Consider the following 21,333-nt stretch of genomic DNA (forward strand, 5'->3'; position numbering starts at 1 on the left):
TATGTTATTTATGAAATATAATATCTGACGGCTCAAAGATTATCGGAACTCTTCAAAACAACTTGACGCGCAATTTTCTTTTCATGTAATCGCAATAGAATATACACTATTTGTTCCAATATATGACTCAATCCTATATATTGCATGCGTACAGAGGGATTTTTAATTATCGATATTTCAGAAAAATAAAAATAATAAAAGGAAAGCTACAAGGTAACGAACTCTTTAAGTTTTTCAACTTATAAAATAAGCCAAAACTACTTACGACCATGTTCCCTTTTTTTATTTTTCTGATACATTTCTGAAACTTTAATATGTAATTTATAATCGCTGTGTATACGCGTTGAATGATACAGAACAAAGATCAAAGTTCAATCGTCGACTGAATCGTCACGAAGAACACACGAAATAAGAATTACATCAATACACCTTTTTTTTTCTGTCGCTAACTTTCGTTATACATATATAAATTTCGTTATCACATTGACCAGTATTACTCGTCTAAAACACTCGCCTTGTGGTGCTCCGTCTACAATTTTCTGTTTTAACTAGAAAGTATGTAAAACTATCATAAATCACAAAACTCAAATGAAATAAAACGTTAGATATCTTGCAAAGCACACGCGAAGCGTTACACAGTGAAATTTCGTACGCTGATTGAATATAAAGCAAGCTATTAATAAAGTTCAACCAAAAATATACAAAAGTGATTAATTTACACGTATCAGGTATGAAAAAGGTACCGCTACAATTCTATTCATAAACAGTAATTAAAATTTCTACATAGAATAGAAATATTGCAAGAAAGTACTATGCTAAGTAGCATTTAATAATTATAAATTAATCCACGCTCTTCTTTTCGCTGTCTACATAGCTGCCTTAATTTATACTACCTGCTGAGAAAATACTTAAATACCACATACATTAAATATAGTACAAAAGGTAGTTAAGTTAGAGTTTAGTGCCTACGTAATATATCACATACGTTTATAAGATACACAGGGTTAAGGCCTATTTACATACCTCCGAATTAGAGATATCAAAACCCATTTTCGATTACTTCAGCACGAAATATAATTATTGAATAATAATTTTATGTCTGGAAATTAACGATAAATGTAATATTCAAACAAATTCGTCGCTGAAAGATATAGATATCGATCTTGATGACATTGTTTATCGGTGTCCTTCAGTACTTAAATACTGAACAATGAAAGAATATCCTACTATAAAAATAAAATGTGTTATATTATAACTTAAAAAAAAAAAAACTTGTTGCTACTATGACGAAGGCTCTGTAAATAGGATCACAAGTGTTATACATCTATTATTTCAAAACTTACTATAACAGTCTTTCTCCAATACTACAAATTATAAAAACTATATTTATGTGAAATACATGTATATTAAATAAATATCTATAAATTCACCACGCTAAATATAACTTTGACAGATATTCATTAATAATAAAAATCCTTTAGCTACAACATTATAAATAAAATAATTGGTCATTAAAATTAATGATCAAAAAACTCAGACCTCACATTGTACACAATAGACTATATTTCCTCTTCCTGATTTAGAAATATCTCTAAAAATGCATAGATCACATTAATACCTTTTCAAGCAATTTATATAATTTGTATAAATAGTATTAAACAATGCGCTGTGAACTTACTTCTGGGTAATCGTCTCTTCTAACATTTGCGGGATAGTAATCAACGATTAAAGGACGTGGACGTTGCCCTATACCAGCGGGTTGCTGAAGACCGCATGCTTGTTCCTCGTTCGTGATCACAGTTACTAAAGTGTTAATAACTTTCTCGTCTAAGGCTGACATTGCTTTATTGGGTGCCTTCATACGTCTAAGGAACAAAGCGTTCCACTTCTGCCGTAAATGTAAGAATAGTTGAGCCGTTTCAGGATCAAGCTTAAAGACTACCCAATCATCAAGCTTAAAAATGGTTCCATCATGAGTTTCGTCAACCTCTGAATCCGACTCGCTTTCTGGCACAACTGCAAATACAATAATATTAATTTTGTATTCATCATATTTAAAAAAAACTCACTTCGTGCCACGAGAGTAAGCGTTGCTTACCTTCAGCTTCGTAAATTACATCCATTGGTAATCTAGCTGGTCCACTAAATAGCGCTACAGTTAACGGATTAACGAGTGTAACTACTTTCACATGACAGAAACGTCCTGTACGACTCATCTCTTCATACAGCAACCAATCGCACGGCAAAGATTGTACATTAGTTGCATGTATTTGCGCAGATGTCATCCTTGAAGACTTCAGATCATCCCTTAAAGTCGACGAAGGGTGGAAAAATACCTTGACCTCTTTCCTATAATAAAATATTAAAAATGTATAAATCATATATCATTTAAACATTGCAAATATGCTTTCATACGTACTGTGTGCGTAGCTGCATATGTTCTCGATCCACTCGTATCAAGTTCGGATATAAGCCTGCTGTCAAGGCTGCTTTTACGACTGCCCAATTTTCTGAGTTTGAATTTAAGTCTCGAATGTCTCCGGGGCTTCTGGCTCTTACAAAACCGGACGCCCGCAACTGACCGAGAAGTTGCGTACGCATTCCAACTACCATTTCCATCACAGGAGCGGAGATAAAATTTTTCTCGCAAAAGGCACGTTCTTTGCCGCTTGCTCTAGCGTTTTGCCAGCCTTGAAACGCTCTCAAAACCACCATGTGATCCGAAAACGTTCCAGTGGCAAATTTTTTTCGTGCAACGGTCAAGGCTCTCTTTTGCGACGGTTGCAATGGCAATATAAAGGGATCCCTAAAGTAATTTATTTCGCATATAATAAAGAACAGTTATAATTATTTGTAATTATTATACATTTTAATATATACTCACTTGTATGCTAGACAACAAACGATCGTTAAAATGGGATCTAAACATTTCAGAACGACGGCATACAACAGCATCTTCCCGAGTCTTGGTTCAATTGGCAAATCTAATAAATGGCTCCCTAATTCAGTTAGATCTTCCCAAGGATCTAACGCATCGATTGTCTTCAATAACTGTACTGCATTCCTAGTCACTACGTTAGACGGTGGCTCCAGGGCTTTATCCAGAAATTCAGCGATAGGCGTGTTTCCCGAAGTTAAATGTTTCGCATATAAACAGAGTTCTTGCAGCGGTAATCGCAGAATTTCAGGTGTTTGATAATCCTGCATATTATCGTATCGTACCGAAGAAAACAGGCGATAGCAGATTCCTCTTCTACATCTACCTGCTCTACCTTTTCGTTGCTTTGCACAAGCTTTAGATATCCAGTTTGAAGTTAATGTGCACACACCTGATATAGCATCGAAAGCCTTCTCTTTAACTTTTCCTGAGTCAATAACATATGCGATGTCGTCAATCGTGATGCTAGTCTCGGCTATATTCGTAGAAAGAACAATCTTTCGCGTGCCCTGAGGACTAGGTTTAAAAACTTTTTTCTGATCGCAAGTCTGCATATTCGAATGAAGAACGAACAAATTGTAGCGCAGACCCTGATTCATCTTTTTATCCTCCGCATTTATTTTTTCTTTCATCGTAACTATGTCGTCGTATCCTGGTAGAAATATTAGAATAGAACCAGGTGGCGATTTTAAATGAATGTAAAATATCAATTCTAACAATAAATCGTAATCGATATTGTCGTCATTAAACGTATGGTGGTATATATCGAGCGATAATTTATCTTCTTCGGAAAGTGACGTCTCCGCAACATGCGCCAGTTCATTACTCGGTATCGTACAGTCATAAGTTTTCATGTAAGCTTCGATTAACTCGGCACATTCGGTATGATTCCTATTCTTTGCCCAATCTAACGCAGTCCAATCGTTAGCTGATCTCAAGTTGAGATTCGCACCTAGATTTAAAAGTTGCTCGGTTGTGTTTATGCAGCCCCTAGCTGCAGCGGCCATCAACGGTGTTATAAAAGTCTCTGAATGCTGATAATCTACAGAAACATTTTCAGATAATATAAAATGTAAAAGTTGCGCAAAATTATCTTCTCTACCGGTCACCCATGCGTCAAAAAGACTTTTATCCATTTCTTCTATTCCTTCTAGCCAGGATTCTAGCTTAACTTTCTCCGGTATAGGTTCGCTCTGTTGGGCTAAAATTGGAGCGGGCAGTAAACTCTTCTCGTTCTTAGTATTTCTATTCTGAGGCTTGTATTGCTTCCAAGACTCCAAGGTTTTTTGCTTGTCTTTCCACTTTAAAAGTTCTTTCTTTTTTGCGAGCATTTCTTTCGTCATGTAACCAGTAATTTTCAAAACGTCCTCTAGAAAGTATACATCCACGTCATACGATCGACCAGGAACGTTAACGACGACACATTTATTAAAATACTTGGCATAGATAGTAGTATCCATAGTGGCGCTCATAAGTACTAATTTTAAGGAACGATATTTGACTAGCGCATCTTTTAAAGCTATTAAAAGAAAGTCACAGAATCTGTCTCGTTCGTGAACTTCATCGACAATGATATGCGTCAGTGTAGTCAAAGCAGAATCACCGCCCATTAAAGTCCTAAGCAGCACTCCATTTGTACAGTATGTTAAAAGAGTCTTAGGAGCTACTCTGCTCTCCAGTCTTATTTGATATCCAAAAGTTTGGCCAATTTTTTCATCTCTTTCGAACGCTACTCTCTCGGCCACAGATACTGCCGACAATCGTCTAGGTTGCGTGCAAATAATTCTACAAGCTTGATGCTTTTGCTGACAATGCTCCAAAATGTATTGTGGCACTTGAGTGGTTTTACCACTTCCCGTTTCACCCGCAATTATCACCACTTGATGATTGTTTAGTGCATTAAGAATTTCTTCTCTTGCATTAAAAATTGGAAGAGACTTACGAAAATGCAGTACATCAAAATTGGTTTTTAACTGAGGTACTTGCGGTATACTATTGTTCAGTCTCCCCATTGCCTTAGTGTTTGTATTCACTGCAACAGTAAAACAATCTCTTTAAAATTTTAATTGGTTTAACATTGATTAGATATTTCATAAATTAAATAGAATGCAGATAATATTCTATAATTTTTAGCTATAAATAATTAAATATAAAAAGTTAATTAATGTATTTTTTAATCAATAAATAAATGTATTTTTTAATCAATTTATATATACCATCGTTATTAAGAGGACGCTCTCTCTCAGTTGGTGGAAGCAGATCTTGACATTCCTTGTGATTCAATGGATAAGTCTGCATTAAATTATATATGCTCTGTTTTGAAGGTTTCTGCAACTTTATCACAGCATCCGCTTGAACTATTGTTGAGCCTTCTCTCTTATATACTGTCAAAAATCGGTTTGTACCTTTCCTGAAAAAATAAAAATCAGTAAATTTGCCACAAAAAAACAGTACAATATATTTATCTCTCAGCCATACCCGCGGCTTTTTGACTTCAAGCCAAGCTCCTTGGCCAGCTCGTGAATGTATGCCCGCTCCTCCGCCGTATACGACGATGGAAATTCTAACTCCTTCTGATCCACAGTGTTCAGCAATTTCTTTAGAGTCAGGTTTACCGCAATACGGGTATCCTCCCCTATGGGGCGATGTCTCTGCTGTTTTCTTCGTGGCATGGCAAACACTCAAATCACCTATCACCAACACAACATCTCAGCAACAATTCAACCGATCAACGTTCGATTATTAACCTCGATTTACTCACTACTTCCAGTACTTATGATATTCCTAAATATCTTAGGAAAAAAAAACTCAAACAACCTCGAGGTTAAACAGCCTCTGATACCTTTTATTCAAGTGGACACAATCTGAGTATACCGCGAAAAAACATATAAGTTTGCAGATAAAAAAACTGAGAAGAAAGTATATTCGTGCCAGTGTATGCACGAGTTTTATGTAGTATTCGAGGCGAATGATCCGAAACACGAGAAGATCAAACAATCACCGATTGGTTACGCCATTTCGTTCCGCAAGCATAAACGTAACTGAGGTAGACTGCGTGCTTAGCTGAATAGGTGTACAAAAATTAGAAAAAGACAGCATGTTTCGAAAAGGTCTTTCTATCTCTATCTATCAATGCTTAAAGTGGGGTGAAAATTAGCCCCTGCTAGCGAACGATCGGAATTAATTTTTAATTCCAACGAAATCCGCTGCGAGCCGCTAAAAAACACGCGACAGACCATTCGTGTGATAAAGCTTCGAGTGGACATATGCCATTATTCGCCGGTTTCGATGTATGAAAACAATAATGGCGTATTCCGTGAACATTTCAGTAGAGGCACCGATTGAAAATCAAATACAGGAAATCACTTACGATGGCCAAGAAATTTATCAAGCGTACGTAAACGAATTTTTGCATTAATACAGAATAGAGTAAAGATACTCGAGTAACGGGTTTTTGTGTTAGGCACTTAACCCATCTTGCATTTTTAAATTAACCTAGGTTTCATTAAGAGAAAGTAAAATTTGTATATTTAATTGTGTCACAGACCTCTCACTTTATCGGAAAACTTGGCGAAGATCGCTCAGAAGATTGACTTCAGTAAAACGAACGGTGAGGAGGTGAAAAAGGAGCAGGCAGAAGGTAACGAGAAAACTGAAGAAGATACAAAGGATCCTGCTTCATTTCAATCCTCTTTATGGCCGTGGGATAGCGTTAGGAATAAATTAAGGTTTAGCATGATCTGTTTATACATTTAGAGCGCTTTATGTAATAAACTTAAATAATTCAATAGTGCCATTGCAAAATGTAAAGAAAAATCAAATTTAATTATGTTTATAGGAATGCCTTGACAGAAGTATGTGTATTGGCTGATGTACTTGCAATAGCAAAGGAAAAGCATTATATGGTATTGGATCCAATACCTCAAGAATCAGCTGATGTAAAACCTATGATACAAGTATATGCTAGGAAAAAGGCATTGGCAGGTGCAGCATCAGTGCTCATGATGGGTGCTGAGAGACTGCGAAATTGTCAAGCTGAATTAGCCAGAACTAGATCTACTCCTGACTTTCACATTGAATTGTTAAGATTACGACAAAACTGGCGTCTGAAAAAAGTATCAAACTCTATCATTGGCGATCTTAGTTATCGAACTGGTTTGTTCTTTTTTTTTTTTTTCAAAATTTATTTAAACCATTTTTTGCTTTTGTGGAATAATTATAAATTAACGTTTATGCAGCTGGCTCTAAGTATACGCAAACTGGCATGTTTGAAGTTACTAAAGCTGAAGAAGAGGAAAGAAATAGCAATAGTCCACCAGCATCTCCTAATACTGGTAGCAATATGGCTGGACAGTCTCACGGCCCTTTAAATTCAAAAGCATCCGCCTTGCGCGTAACTATACCTAGCGAGTTGCAGGGCGTTGCGTACATTGAAGTATTATGTCAGAAAGGTAATAGGATAAACTAACAATTATAAAATATACATGCTTACTGACAATAAATTAATTTATTTAGATCAAGAAGATTTATGCAATGCAAATATAAGTTTGCTCAACAGCAGTGCAAATAATTCAAATACTGATATGCATTGGCAGCAAAAGTTAGAGGCTGCACAAAATGTACTGTTTTGCAAGGAACTGTTTAGTCAATTAGCACGGGAGGCTGTACATTTACGTGCTCCGATACCTCATATGGTTGTCGGAAATCAAATAATGGCTACGGTACTTATTGCGCAAAAAAGTCGCGTTTTTAAATATATATATATATTATTAATTTTGTGAAAAAATATGCATAATAGAAAACATTATTTAATAAATTATTATATGTACACTAGGTACTCCCAGGAATTCAATTAATAATTGGCTTGTGCCACAGCACAGGTAGCGATAAGAAACCTACAGCCCCACCACCACACAAAACGGACCATGATCATGTGTTGGAACACTCTCTGCATCAACTTTTACGCGAAGTACATTATAATAATAGTAATCATCCGTTTCCTCACCCTGCCTCAGGACCTCTTGGACCTAGTAAACGCAGATATGTAGCTGGCCCTACCGCCGCCGACAGATATGAACTTTTAGAAATGACGAAGAGTCAAACGCTACTAGAACAAATTATTCAACAAGCGCAACATTTTTTCATGCGTTTGCGCACAGAATATGTATTAGATACGATAGCGAAGGAGGTGAAAGATCCACTTATCGTTTCGCATTGGAATGCTTTAAATTCGCCAACGCAATCTTGTGTAAAAATAAATATCTTGACGCATGGATACGACAGCGTGTGTCGAACGTCGATGGTTGTACACGTTGGTGAAAAATCATTAAAGTGTGTATGTCGCGACGGTAGAGTCATGCACATGAGTTACGAGCCTCAGGAGTTGAGGGATTTAATTTTCTGTCAGGTTAGTTGCTTGTATCTTTTTATAAACATTCGTAAATTGTAAAATTTCAAATATAAAACGTACTTTTACTAGTGATAAAGTGATATCACAATTTTTTGTACGCAGATTTATCAGCATCAAATAAGTGCAGTACAAGCTCTAGCTAAGTGTATGGGCTGGCAGTTTTTGGCAAACAGCTCACATCTTGGTCTAGGTTCGGTCGAACCTCTAGGAAACGCTAGTAGCTGTATTCTAGCTTCGCCGATCGGTGATAGGTATTTTATAATTTAAATTTACAATATAAAATAAAAGAAATTTTTAAAACATTCTCACATTTGCCTATATTTTAATTATTATGTTTTTAGAATGATAGCCGTACGTTGCGAACCACAAACAGGTGTACAAGTCGCCATTGCTCATTCTCCTCGTAAGGACTTCTTCCCCGGTCAGCTTGTTCGAGAAAGGAAATGGGAGAACCTAGGAGGTTCCTTCAAAGAAGTCAGGTGGGACAAGATGGAAGGAAAAAATTTTCTCAATAAAATGGAGCTACTTATGGCTTCTTTAACAAGTTCTTAAGTGCTGCAAATTACAGTCAAATTTTTATATATTTGTGCGGAACTAAAAAAATTTTCTTATATTTTTTTATATCTTTAACCTGTATATATATTTTAATGATATCGGAAAAAACAGTTTTTTACTTTAAATTATATACAAAACACATTTTCATTTCGTGAGTGTATAATCAAATAAATAATAATGTGAAGTAATAAAAAAACAAAAACTGAATTTGTTAAACCGTAAGAAAGAAAAAAAACAAATTTAATATATTCCAATGAAGAAAGTATGTAAAAGTTTGACTGTATCGGCAACAAAAGTGCTATTTTAAGATAGAATCGGTAATTTTGTTTTCTAAAATAGTTCAATTATCGAAAAAATACAAGACGATTTATTGATAAAATGCCTTTTGATTTTATCAAAAAAAAAAAACAAGGAAGTTTTAAACAAATTTAATCTTATTCCTTACTTCCTCTAACTATAAAAAATTTTTACTTCCAATAAGAAAAATTGGTTGAAAATATGTCGAACTGATGTTTATTTGGCCATTTATAGTCAATCAACATCGATTCGACATTTTGAACAACAATTTCTTACGTACTACTGAACGTTTAATTACGACTGTGATTTAGGATTATTTGGAATTGTCAATTATCAATTTATATTAATAAAAATTATTTATAATTGAAATGTGCAGAATATATAAATTTAAAATTCAGCATACTTTAAATTTGTAGGAAAAAAATTATAATTCATTATAAATTTATATCTATAGCGAAGTAATTACATAATTGGAATTATTATTATATGTATTATGTTGTATGAAACTGTGGTATATTGAATTTTGCATTTTATAAGCAATAACAATAACTTTTACAACTAGTATTTTACAAAAATTATGTTTTCAATGTTTTATGCAAAATGTAGTAATGATTTGAATAGTAAACAAGATTGCGAGACATGTGATGAGTAAAAATTAAATTGATCAAATGTTAACGGATACATATTAATTATCTTATCATCGATTGCTTTTCTTTTTTTTTTCTTTTTTGCATAAAAAAAGCAACGAATAATTCCTTAAATTGTATCATTCTCTTAACTTATTCAAGGAATCCATTTTTAAGGCGCAAATTGTTGCACAGAATACATATTTCATTTGATGCAACAATTATACATTATGGACGCGTACTTATATACATACATACATACAAGTGCATGTACTTGATACATACATTTTACTTTTTTTTTTTTTTTTCATAATTTTTAGTTTTCTCTTTGTAGCCGTATTAAATTACAATATTAAAGCAAAAAATTATGCAAACTTTTTTTTGCACTAAAATAAATTAATATTTATGCTATTACTTGGCATTTGGTACAGATTGAGATAAAAACTTTCCTTTTTTTATTTGTATTAGTATAAATGCACAATTTATCCTATACTTTAAAAGTAGATTTTAAATTGAAGAATTTTACAAAAATTATTAGAAACCGTAAAGGAATTTTTATTTATTTTACAAATTTATCAGTAATACAGCGATTTATTTCACCCTTGTCGCTGTCGAAATTAGACACGGATAAAATAATTCATTATATTATACTGTGTATCTTACTGGCAAATTTTTTATATTCAAATTTGTGTAATAACGTAAAAAAGTTTATTATACAACACGCAAAAATAAAACTACATAATTCCGCATTTTATACAACAAAATTGAGACAAAAAAAATAAGTTTTAAGTTATAAGAGATATTATACACTTCGACGTATTATCCGGATCAAAACCGGATCGCTAGAGATTATTCTGTTTCGATGGATTAAGGGACGGACTAGCAGCTTGACCAAATACTTTGTGCTAGAACCTTTCACAAGAAAAATAATTGTAGGGCATTTTACGATGGGAGATATACGAAATACGTTAATTTAAGATCGCACTATTGCAGGGACGATTATTTATCCCTCGATCGGTTTGGTCAATGTACCACGTATGTTATACATTGTCGAATTTAATGGAATATATTTCACCATACAAAATTTATTAATAATATTGCATATCCTTCGTATTTTGCTAAATAGTTTGAATGAAAAAGGTATTCTGCTCATTAAACGCATTATTTCTACGCGTATTGTGTAACGGAGCAGTAAACGATTTTCTCTTAGAGAAAAATTAGTAGAAATACGAATATCGCGATCACAACATTTACGTTACTGTCGGAGATGAATTTCTTAACTACGAACGTATTAAGTAACCTTCGTGGGCTCTCAGTTCCTTCGGAAACAGAGAATCAAAGACTGCGTCTGACCACCGGCAATCTTGAATGCAAGAGTGGCCGTTACCACCAGTACTATGTAAGCAGACAACAGACTGGCCGCATATGCCTGATAACGATTGAGCAAAGTCATGCACGAGACAACCAGATGCGACCCGACCACCCAGACGATCTGTCCCCAATTTTTCTTATCTAGAGCCGAGAAGAAGATGACGCCCCAGAACGTATGCAGGAGGATGAAACACAGAGTGGTGGCAGCTGATATTATGAAGAAGTACTCGGTACCCTGGCGAAGCCCCATTGTACCAGGCCCAGCTGCATCAGCTAGGACATTGACTAAAGCAAAGGCACCGCTCATGAAGCCAAAACCTAAGCCGCAAACGTAAGCGAATACGTGTCTGCTGTCGGCTACATGGGTCGTTGTAACTTTCTCCAGGCCTCTTTCAGCTTTACGCAGCACCCAGTACAATAGATACCTTCGAAAGAAAATAAAACAGAACGTTCTATAAAATTTCTTTGACGCAAAACATGTCGGAAGTAAAGTCGAGTAGATGCTGAAATTACCTAAAACCTTCTTGGAACAATACCGAGAAGACCAGGCCAAACGCGAGGTGTTCCTGCAGGGGTACGACGGCGTACCAGAGCACCGACGACAACAGCAAGGAAATAAGCCAGAAGAAAGCACTGGCGATCAGTATGATTATTCTGATGGGCTCGGCGGCAACGGTGAACGTAAACATGGCTAGTGGCGGGCCGAAAGCCAGACAGGCACAACCGAAAAAGTCCATAATGGTCATGATTCTCGTTGAGCAGCCGCGACTCGTAGAGTCGCGCGTATTCTCTCGTCAACGTTTCTCTACTTCCTTATTCCCTCTGCCTTTCCTCGTCTTGTTAGGCGCTAGCAAACGCTAAATCCCTTCGCGATCCCGGGAAGCCTCTTCGCGGCTAGGACACTCCTTTTTACCGGGCGCATTTATCTTTCCGGTACGGCGCGCAACTGGGAGCTCGACGGGCAATTCACGCCGCTGCGTTTTACAAAGATACAAAAGCTGACGTACATTGGAGTCAATCGGCCGAGTTATACCCAATGTAACAATTCAGCAGATTGCTCCAGCAGCCCATTCTTGCGTGAGGTTGTCGACAATACATCGACGGCCCGGTCGATCCGTCGAGGTATCGAAGACTCCTAGTGACTTTAGAATGGCGCCCGCGAACATTCGTTGCATGTCTCTGGTTTCAGGTTGTATATACATACCATACACACGCGCTCCGTCTGATTATCCCTCGCGAGATTACTGGCGGAATTACGGTGGTATGATTGTGTGCGTGAGCGCGGGGAGCGGCGAGTCTTGCGGTGCTTTGCGGCGACACGACAGCTGATCTTGCCGATTGTTTACCGGAACCGAAAGATGAATGATCGCCGTTCGCAATAACGGATACCCGTACTTTGCTGATTCAGAAGGGAAGTCAGGGATTTTCGTAGAAAATGGGGTGCTGCTACAGTTTCTGCAAGGAGGACAGCGGGCCGCAGGTAAAACTCAAAATCACGAGACAAAACAGCTATTCCGTATATGCGCTTTCTCTCTCTCTCTTTTTTTTTCTTACTTTATCAATAATGTTATATGCGCGGTATTTTTCAGCAGGAATTATCGCGGATACCGCCTACTTGGCACTGATTACGTCTGATAAATAAATATTGTACAAATATTTAAGTTGTATAATGTGACAATGGAATGATAGTTCTTTACAGAGTAATCGAGATGACTCATCTCGACTAAATTTTATTGTCTATTACAATGTTTCTTATTTGCAGAGTGGAGAAGCCAACGAGAGAACACATCTACTTGTGGACCCTGTCAGTAATAATACAAATATACTAACTGTTCATAGGTAAGTTTCACATGTGGATATTATAGGCATAAATATTTTGTATGTTCAACATCGAAGTTTGAACTAGGTAATTCAAGTAGAACGAAAGTAAACGTCTTTCGACTTTCTTCTGCCTTAGTGACGATTACGTTAACCAATATGCAAGTTCTGTGCCTAAGAAGACAGACGAGCAGAGTGCATTGAATAGAATTTTACATGAAACCGCAGCGTGAGTTATTTTATTTAATGATTTAATTTACATTTAAAATCCACGAGTTTTATAAGTTTTATTTATTATTTTACACGATTTAATCATTTTTACAGCAATGTTATAGATGTGGGCGCCTTAGACACCCATAATCTAGAACAGCATGAATACATGGACAGATCGCGTGCGTACTCAAAGAGGATAGAATCGGGTAGAGTCAAGCTACCCGAGACTGCGTCTTGCCTACTTAAAGATATACCTGCTCCAGAACGGATATTAGCTGCCGATCCACTTGCTACTGAAGATCAAGAACTGGTAGGTTTTCAAAAAACATTTTTTTTTATCTTACTTGTTGATTATTTACGACTACTTTAATATCGGATAGCAATAAATGGCAATGAAAATAATATATGCATCAAATGTAGATTACAGAAATGCTCAACAAGGCTGTGACGGCATTAAGTGACGTAAAAGTCGAACATAAAGAAGATTTGGTGGTCCCATTTTTATCGTGATCGTTAAATAACTTTTGAATTAATTTATAATTTCATATTATTTTATTAGAACCCTGACATTATGAAATATTAAAAAAGATACCCTCGTTAAAAAGTAATCAGTTTAAATCTAAAATTGCAACGCTACTTTGTGTTACGATGAAGAATCGATTTTAATATTTAATGTGTAATATATCATACAGAATGTTAAACTAATACTATTGTTTATGGTTTGCTACGTATCAATACCGAATAGATATTTTTTTTTGTCCTATTTTTAATTTAAAAGTTTAGGATGGTAATGTGCACGATAATTCTTTTGCGCATTTTACTTATATAATATTTTTGTGTAAAAAATTAATTTGTTGTAATATTCGCATATATATAAGATAGCTCGTCATTATAACATGCGAACACTTATTAGCATATTTTTTTTACCAGTTTCGAATCTATTCCACAAAGATATGAAGAAAAGTTATCAATTTTTACAACTTACTTTCATATTATATATCTTTAATCATTTGCGCTGGAAAGACGTGCCACGCACGTCGAAATGTTTTTGAATTTGTTTCGATAGATACGTATTATTTATCAAAAAAAATTAGTATTCATATGTAGTAAAATTCTTTGTGTAAGACTATCGAGTTTTCTTGTTTCAAATGACGCCTTTCGGCGAGTTACATATGGAGAGTTTTACACGCGCGTCATTTAATTTTTTGCCAGAACAAGTGGTTAATAACATACTAAGTTTTAAATGTAAAGTTTGTAAAAGTAAAACTTTAAATAATGAAAATTAGTATATAATTTTGTTATTTAGTTGTACTCTTCGAGTTTACGAGCTTTACTTTTCTTCAAGCGCAAGTATCTGTCTAATTAATACCTGAACATTTTTTAGATGAGAAATTGATTCTAATGACGCGACCAAAAGATATGCCACTGCTTACGCAATAACAGCAGCACGTTTTGTATATATCTTTAGATACTAAAAAAAAATAATGCTACTTTATCATTATTCAATAAATTTAATTAAATCTTGTATAGCTGCGATTTCTTTTATTATAGCGCTGTGGAAACTTCTTTGAAACTTTATGAGAATTTCTAATTTTTAATAATCGTTTATGATAAAGAAGTTTCAAAGGAGATTTAGAATAACAATAGACCAAGTTGCGTAAGATAATTGCAGAACGTAAATTGTAATTATTTGTAAGTAATAAAAACTGTTTTGCGCAAGTGTAGTATTTTTAATGTTTAATAATTATTATATATATATTAATTAAATGTTATAATTAATTATAATTAATGATTACAAAAATTTTTCTTTATATTATTTTTTTCTTCTCTCTTTTTTTTTAAAGTTTTTTTAGAATTTTTTAATTCTTAGTTTTTTTTTTTATACTCAGAAGCGAAAAAGAAAATCAAACTAAAAGTATAAACCGAGATTATCCTAAGATATGTTCTAAGACTATTGTCTTATTTAATTTTGGAGCAAACACAGAGCAGTATTAGTATTTTAATTAAGATATTACATCAGATGACCTTAAAAAAAATCAAGATGGACTTCGAATATTCACATACAGGTCACATCGTGCTTATTTTAAATAAAAACAGGTAAAAAATACATTGTACTAGACCCCCCAGGGATTAAGGTTCCAGCCGACTACGTGGGACTTAAAACACACCTCCAGCAATAAAACTGACACAATAATATACCTTTGTTTGGACTTCCTTCGATATTACTTTATATAACAGTAAACATATATATATCTTCGTTTATTTTTCTCGTTTAAGTTTATCCCGTTTTACAGCCAAACTCCAAATTAAAGTAAAACTTCAAATTTATACTTTTAAATCTGGATTAAAAGTTTAAAATTAATTAATACGATTATTAAAAATTCTATTCAACATCAGGAGAAGTTAGTCTTGTCATATAATAAGACGAATTAACGAACAGCGAGTCGCAGAGGGAACGAAAAGCAAAGTGTATCCCTTTGTCCTTCGTGAGACTAGGGCTGCTCGGGCCAAGTGGTCAGCGAGCACGGCGGAACGCGAACTTTGAACTGCGCGCGTGAAGGGAGAGGGATGAAACGCATAACTCGATTGGCCGGCCGCATAGCGGCGCGGAGGGGCATCGACCGATCTCGGCCGTCTCGGCGTCGGACTGCCATCGGACTGGCAGTTAGCATCGTTCAGTGCCACCAATACACAAGAGCTGGGGACGGTCTTTCGCCGACCATTGGTCCTCAATTCGCCGACCAATTGGGAAAGTGCCCACGAAAATATCCAATGTAAGTTCACAAATTATCAAACATCAACCCGATACGCAGCGCGGTCGCGCGCCCACGTTCGCGATTAACCCCGATCTCGCGACCGACCGCCCGTGTGCCGTCGCCGCGCGAGCCAGCGCCTTCACCGACGCCAAAAATCCCGTCGCCACACGGCCATGTTTGTCGAGGCCGAGATCGTCCTCGTCCCACACACGGATGTCCGCGTCGCGTCCGACGATGGCGATCGACTCGGCTTCCTGGCCGTCGGCGACGCCGCGCGCGCGCCTACGCGGCTTCACCACGCCGTTGGCCGCCGTCGCTTCTTCCCGAGGGAGACGGAACGCGGGGCCCTCGAGGCCCGCCGTTCCCGCTTTCACGCATCGATGCGTGGCCAGTCGCCTCGTCTCGCTATTCCCGCTCGAGAAACATGGCCTCGATATCGCGCGCGCGGTCGCACGTGGGGCGACCGCCGTTGCGTTACCCGTTGGCGCCCGTCAGATCCGCGGATCCCTCGTGGTTCCTCGCGCGCGCGAGGCCACGCTTTCTTTGTATTGACTTCCGAGACCGCGAACTCCTCGCACTACTAGCCTGAGGCATCAACTCATAATTGGTATACATATATTTCTTACGTTTACATTTTTATATTATTTCTTATATTGGTTATATTTGTTTAATTACTTGCTTCAACGCTTTAATTTTGCAATTTTTTTAAATATTACGATAATTGTCTTTTGTTATTATAGCGCGAATTTACTATGGAGCAGCTAAGTGAGGGTCAAGCAGTCGTGGTCGGCAGTACGGGTGGGACTGTACAGGTTGTTCAGATGGGTCAGGGAGGACAAGCTATGATGCTTCCTCAGGCAATACAAGTAGCAGCGCCTAATGGGCAAATTCAGGTTGTGCCAGTCTCCAGCCTGACTAGTACAGGCCAGCAAATAGTTATTCAGCAGCCACAGACACCGCAAATCATTCAAACTCCCGATGGACAGACTTATATCTATCAACCAGTGCAATTGGAAGGCCAAGTACAACAAGCACAACCAACAGGTGTTGTAATATTCACCTAGTTTTTATATCCTTATATTATAATTATATTATGTCTATAATATTTTATTATTTTTTGTACAGTGATAAATCTTAACGGCAATCTTATGCAAATTGCTCAAACTGCAACATCACAAACTGCAACTACACCTGCTACTACAACTCCAGTACAACCTTTGGGCAGTCCCACATCAACAGTCTCGCAAGGAGGAAATGTTGTTATGGTAATAATTGAAATAAAAAAAGATTTTATTTATATACTTAACGGTAATTCGTATAATAACTGAAATTTATACTGTAATTGCATATATGTATATATGTAATATTATATCAATTAATTATATGGCCAGATATGTGCATGTTTGTATGTGTGCACAGAAATCGTGTATACATACACACGCATCATTATTATTTTTCTATTAACATGTAAACTGTCAAAGAATATTTTCTTTTTGTCTAAAAAAATATAAAAAAAATTTTATTATTATTATTAATTAATTAATTGATTATGTTGTTTATTTTGTAATTAGATGGTGCCAGGCAATAGTGGACAAACGCAGTTCCAAAGAGTAGCGTTACCTAATGCAGAACTTCTTGAAGAGGAACCACTCTATGTCAACGCAAAACAGTACAGACGGATATTGAAGCGTCGTCAAGCTCGCGCTAAATTAGAAGCTGAAGGGAAGATACCCAAGGAAAGGCCAGTAAGTATATTCTTCATTTTTTAAATTTTTACATGTATGTTAAATTAAAATTTTTATATATTTACTTGATTATTAATGTTGCTTAATTTAAAATTAAATTTTTTAAGATATTTATTTTATATTATTTAGTTTTAATATTTATTTTGTACGACGTTTGAGAAAAGACACACAAGTAACAGAGAATTAATTTTTACAGAAATATCTCCACGAATCCCGTCATCGACACGCGATGAACAGAATTCGTGGCGAAGGTGGCCGTTTCCATTCAGGTCAAGTGAAAAAACGAAAGTAAGTGTTAATTGTATTAATTTATTGCAAATTTTTTGCTTGTAAACGAATAAGAAAGGGTGTCTCATCTTAGTAATTTTACACATATAAGAGTATAATGGTTCCAGTAGAGAAAATGCAAACTCCACGATTACCCAGCACATCACAACTTCAACCAGCACCGATAATGTTCGTACTGTAGCAATAGCGGCTGCAAATGTAGGTGTACAATATCACGACACAGACAATATGGCATCCACGATTGTACTTGAAGTAAGATAATAAGTTTCTCATTTTTAAAATCAGAGTCGGGATTTCGCGGAGATACGAATTACATTTTCCGTTTCCAATTGTTTGTTGCAGAAGCCAAATATTCCTCTGCGAGATATGATCTCTGATGACGACATTGTTACCTCAAACAGTCATTTAATGTAATTCGATTTGATGCTTTAAGTTTGATTGAGAAAAGAATAAGCATATTAGACTTTTTTATGTGTCGATGATTATATTGAACATCTACATTTTGTAAATATTCCGGTACGACGTGTAATATAAGTGTACTTTTTACGAGAAGCTGGGTCATTTTTAGATATCACGAAACGACATAAAGTGTTCCAGATGTATAGTTTTCTTTAGAATTCTCCTCGAATCAATACATTCCAATAACCGGTAATCAAAAATTGTATTGATGAATTAGAATTTCTAACCAAAAGATATGATGACAGAAATATCACAATATTTGATAGTATAATATCGATAAATAATGTAAGAAATATATAACAAAATACTGACATTTTTTGCACTTCAACAATTAAAAATCTAATATTTATTTAAACTGCAGATTACGAAGAACGATCTAATAATATACATTATAAAAATATATAGAGTGTTAAAGATTGAAAATGAATAATTATAACGTTCAAATATTTTTATTAATGAATAGGAAGTATAGTTAATTACTGAAAAAAATGTTTGAACTGTTCTGAAGCACTTTGTGTACGTATACACGTATGTAAGTATCTACAATCTGGCAGTATTTACAGTTCTGTATAAGTATACTATAATTTGTTCATAATATATGATTAAATATATGAGCAATTCTTACGTTGAAAGAAACGAATTTAGAATTAGCTATATGATTTCGTGCGATTACTGCAAATGCGTAAATTCTTTCTGTTATTAAATAGACTTATTAAATTTGAAGAAATCTGATGTAGACGTTAGAAATTTGTAGATATTATGAAGTGAGAGACTGAAATCATAAATTGTATTTATAATTGTATATTATGTGCTGGGTACTTTTTTTTTAGATTTTAAAGATTTTTTTTTAATGTATATGTATAAACAAGCTTGAGTTAATAAGAACTTTTTATCTTCTTGTAACTGATTGGATCACACAAAATGTTTTCGATTTCTCTAAGATTTTACCTAAGACTTTAAAATACCATTTTTGAATAAACTCATTAGGAGAATAATTCGCAATTATAAAAAGAACTAGAAAACGAAGTGTTACATTATTTCTTCTAAGATTTTTCAACAAGTTAATCTTCTTTTTACTATTCTCTCAAAGATATAAAGTAGAATTTAATGTATTGTAATTATATTTCTTATAAAATCAAATTTGAATTATTTGTGCACGTAAGATTAGTTAATATTAGAAGAAATATTTAAAATAAATTTTTGTTAACTTATTCTCTTTAACCTTTTGTGTGGTAGTGGTAAGTATATTGAACACCTTTTTCTTTTTAATTTTCCAAAGTTTTTATATGTAACTATTGAAATGTAATTACTTTAACTAAATAAGTTAAACAAAATTTTTGAAAAAATATTTCGTGAAAAGTAAGATTACAGACTGAAAATTATACCGGATATTTTTCACATGTCAATATATAATTAAAAAAAAAGATTTATAATTAGCAGTTAAAAAATTTAGAATTGCAGGATTTTACAAAAATTCGTCAAAAAAGATGTAATACACAATATAGTACACAAAGGGTTAAAGAATATTAAGTTTACAACGCTTTGAATTTATAGTTAATTTTCCATTGTAAGCATATTATGTTAAATAAAATTTAATTTTTTAATAATAATTACATTATTAATATTTAAAGTAATTGCGCACCTTAGTATTTATGTTCACGATGCTGATTATTGATTCTACAATATTTGACAGTTTCAACACAAGTTTTCAAGACGTGCCGACTATGCAAAATTGTTACTCATGCATAATTAACAATTTAGAGTCAAATTATAAATCCCCATTATAAGTACAAATTGTAGATATTTTTATTATTATCTTTCATTATTGCTTTCTTTTTATTTATCAAATATTATCAAATTAAGTAGATTAAGTAATTAATGATTAATAAATACACAATCTTTTTAATTAGAGATAATTTGATCAACGGTCTTACTAATAAATAATTGTTAATTGCCTGCACAGAAAAACGATTGTTATTTTAATGAATTTCTGGCATATCAGTAAAAATGTTCAATCCGATGAATTTGTTATATAAGAAATGTCAAGTATCTGTATTTATCAGAAAAAAAGGAAAAAACAAAAAAAAATTATAAAAGAATATCAGGCTTGAATATGTAAATAATTTAGGTAAAATATTAGTATATTGTGTGAACTGATCGATGCTACAATGCAGTGTGCCTGTGTATTGGTATGAGTAAATGAAAGTTGTAAGCAAGAGATTTATCAAGTAACTAATTGATGATTTAATCTGAACTGAAGTTGAAAATGTAATTATTAAATCAGAACACAATATTAATACTGTTTTTCAACGACTTGCGTATTATTCTTTTGCGATATTTCCATTACTTTTAAATATTTCAACTTTCCTCGCTCCTCTCTTCTTTTTTTTTTTTCTCCAACGCAAATCTTACATTTTATTAAACATTTCACTAATTAATCTACCATTCAAAAACGATTTAAAACATTTTCGTCAATTTTCTTTTATTTAAATTTTTAATTTAATTTTAGTATCGCCGAACGTTTTAATTGTAGATAATTTTCAATTATCAGATTTAAAATTTAATATTTGTAGACTTTTATATCCGGTGGACTTTGCAGTTTAATTCTTTCCCCCGTGATTCCGATTGTGCCAGTGTATTCGGAATGCCCGGTTCTACGTAGCGATAAATAAATAAAGTAATAATTTTAAATGTAAAATTAACTGCGCTCGGTGAAATTGTTACTAAAAATATTTTACATACGTCACACCGAGAATTTCTCTCTCTCTAGGATTAGGAGCCAAATTGTTACGTGGCTTAAAAATTTTTGCCGGTCTTATCAATTCTCTCGTTGCGATTTCCCAGGGATTTCGATAGG

General features: G+C 34.5%; 5 protein-coding genes across 7 annotated transcripts; 3 read left to right on the forward strand and 2 right to left on the reverse strand.

The window, feature by feature from the left end:
• Positions 1-261: 261 nt before the first annotated feature.
• On the reverse strand, positions 262-5,972 carry LOC139107674 (3'-5' RNA helicase YTHDC2). Of its 2 annotated transcripts, none has more exons than XM_070665461.1 (8): positions 5,781-5,972; positions 5,417-5,628; positions 5,155-5,348; positions 2,885-4,970; positions 2,420-2,806; positions 2,099-2,349; positions 1,679-2,016; positions 262-1,591 (listed from the first exon to the last, which is right to left on the reverse strand). In XM_070665461.1, the coding sequence occupies exons 2-8, from the start codon at positions 5,608-5,610 to the stop codon at positions 1,580-1,582; spliced, it is 3,462 nt and encodes a 1,153-aa protein (XP_070521562.1). In that variant the 5' UTR covers positions 5,611-5,628; positions 5,781-5,972; the 3' UTR covers positions 262-1,579. The 2 variants fall into 2 exon arrangements, with proteins under 2 accessions (XP_070521562.1, XP_070521561.1); XM_070665460.1 differs by having other exon boundaries at positions 5,700-5,972.
• A 197-nt stretch (positions 5,973-6,169) lies between these two features.
• Positions 6,170-9,282, forward strand: Med17 (mediator complex subunit 17). Its single transcript, XM_070665462.1, has 8 exons — positions 6,170-6,331; positions 6,484-6,666; positions 6,777-7,093; positions 7,177-7,389; positions 7,454-7,659; positions 7,773-8,345; positions 8,451-8,599; positions 8,690-9,282. The coding sequence occupies exons 1-8, from the start codon at positions 6,231-6,233 to the stop codon at positions 8,898-8,900; spliced, it is 1,953 nt and encodes a 650-aa protein (XP_070521563.1). The 5' UTR covers positions 6,170-6,230; the 3' UTR covers positions 8,901-9,282.
• An 830-nt stretch (positions 9,283-10,112) lies between these two features.
• Aph-1 (gamma-secretase subunit Aph-1) lies at positions 10,113-12,362 on the reverse strand. The gene is made up of 2 exons (XM_070665465.1): positions 11,711-12,362; positions 10,113-11,622 (listed from the first exon to the last, which is right to left on the reverse strand). The coding sequence occupies exons 1-2, from the start codon at positions 11,941-11,943 to the stop codon at positions 11,139-11,141; spliced, it is 717 nt and encodes a 238-aa protein (XP_070521566.1). The 5' UTR covers positions 11,944-12,362; the 3' UTR covers positions 10,113-11,138.
• Positions 12,363-12,491: 129 nt separating this feature from the next.
• Lamtor1 (Late endosomal/lysosomal adaptor, MAPK and MTOR activator 1) lies at positions 12,492-14,753 on the forward strand. Its single transcript, XM_070665467.1, has 5 exons — positions 12,492-12,677; positions 12,960-13,036; positions 13,155-13,244; positions 13,340-13,538; positions 13,649-14,753. The coding sequence occupies exons 1-5, from the start codon at positions 12,633-12,635 to the stop codon at positions 13,736-13,738; spliced, it is 501 nt and encodes a 166-aa protein (XP_070521568.1). The 5' UTR covers positions 12,492-12,632; the 3' UTR covers positions 13,739-14,753.
• A 1,047-nt stretch (positions 14,754-15,800) lies between these two features.
• Positions 15,801-20,789, forward strand: Nf-ya (nuclear factor Y-box A). Of its 2 annotated transcripts, none has more exons than XM_070665464.1 (7): positions 15,801-16,002; positions 16,725-17,028; positions 17,110-17,249; positions 17,556-17,729; positions 17,926-18,017; positions 18,125-18,269; positions 18,360-20,789. In XM_070665464.1, the coding sequence occupies exons 2-7, from the start codon at positions 16,737-16,739 to the stop codon at positions 18,429-18,431; spliced, it is 915 nt and encodes a 304-aa protein (XP_070521565.1). In that variant the 5' UTR covers positions 15,801-16,002; positions 16,725-16,736; the 3' UTR covers positions 18,432-20,789. The 2 variants fall into 2 exon arrangements, with proteins under 2 accessions (XP_070521565.1, XP_070521564.1); XM_070665463.1 differs by lacking the exon at positions 15,801-16,002 and adding an exon at positions 16,348-16,591.
• Positions 20,790-21,333: the final 544 nt, after the last annotated feature.

The sequence above is a fragment of the Cardiocondyla obscurior genome, linkage group LG13, assembly GCF_019399895.1.
Source record: "Cardiocondyla obscurior isolate alpha-2009 linkage group LG13, Cobs3.1, whole genome shotgun sequence".
Lineage (NCBI taxonomy): Eukaryota > Metazoa > Arthropoda > Insecta > Hymenoptera > Formicidae > Cardiocondyla > Cardiocondyla obscurior.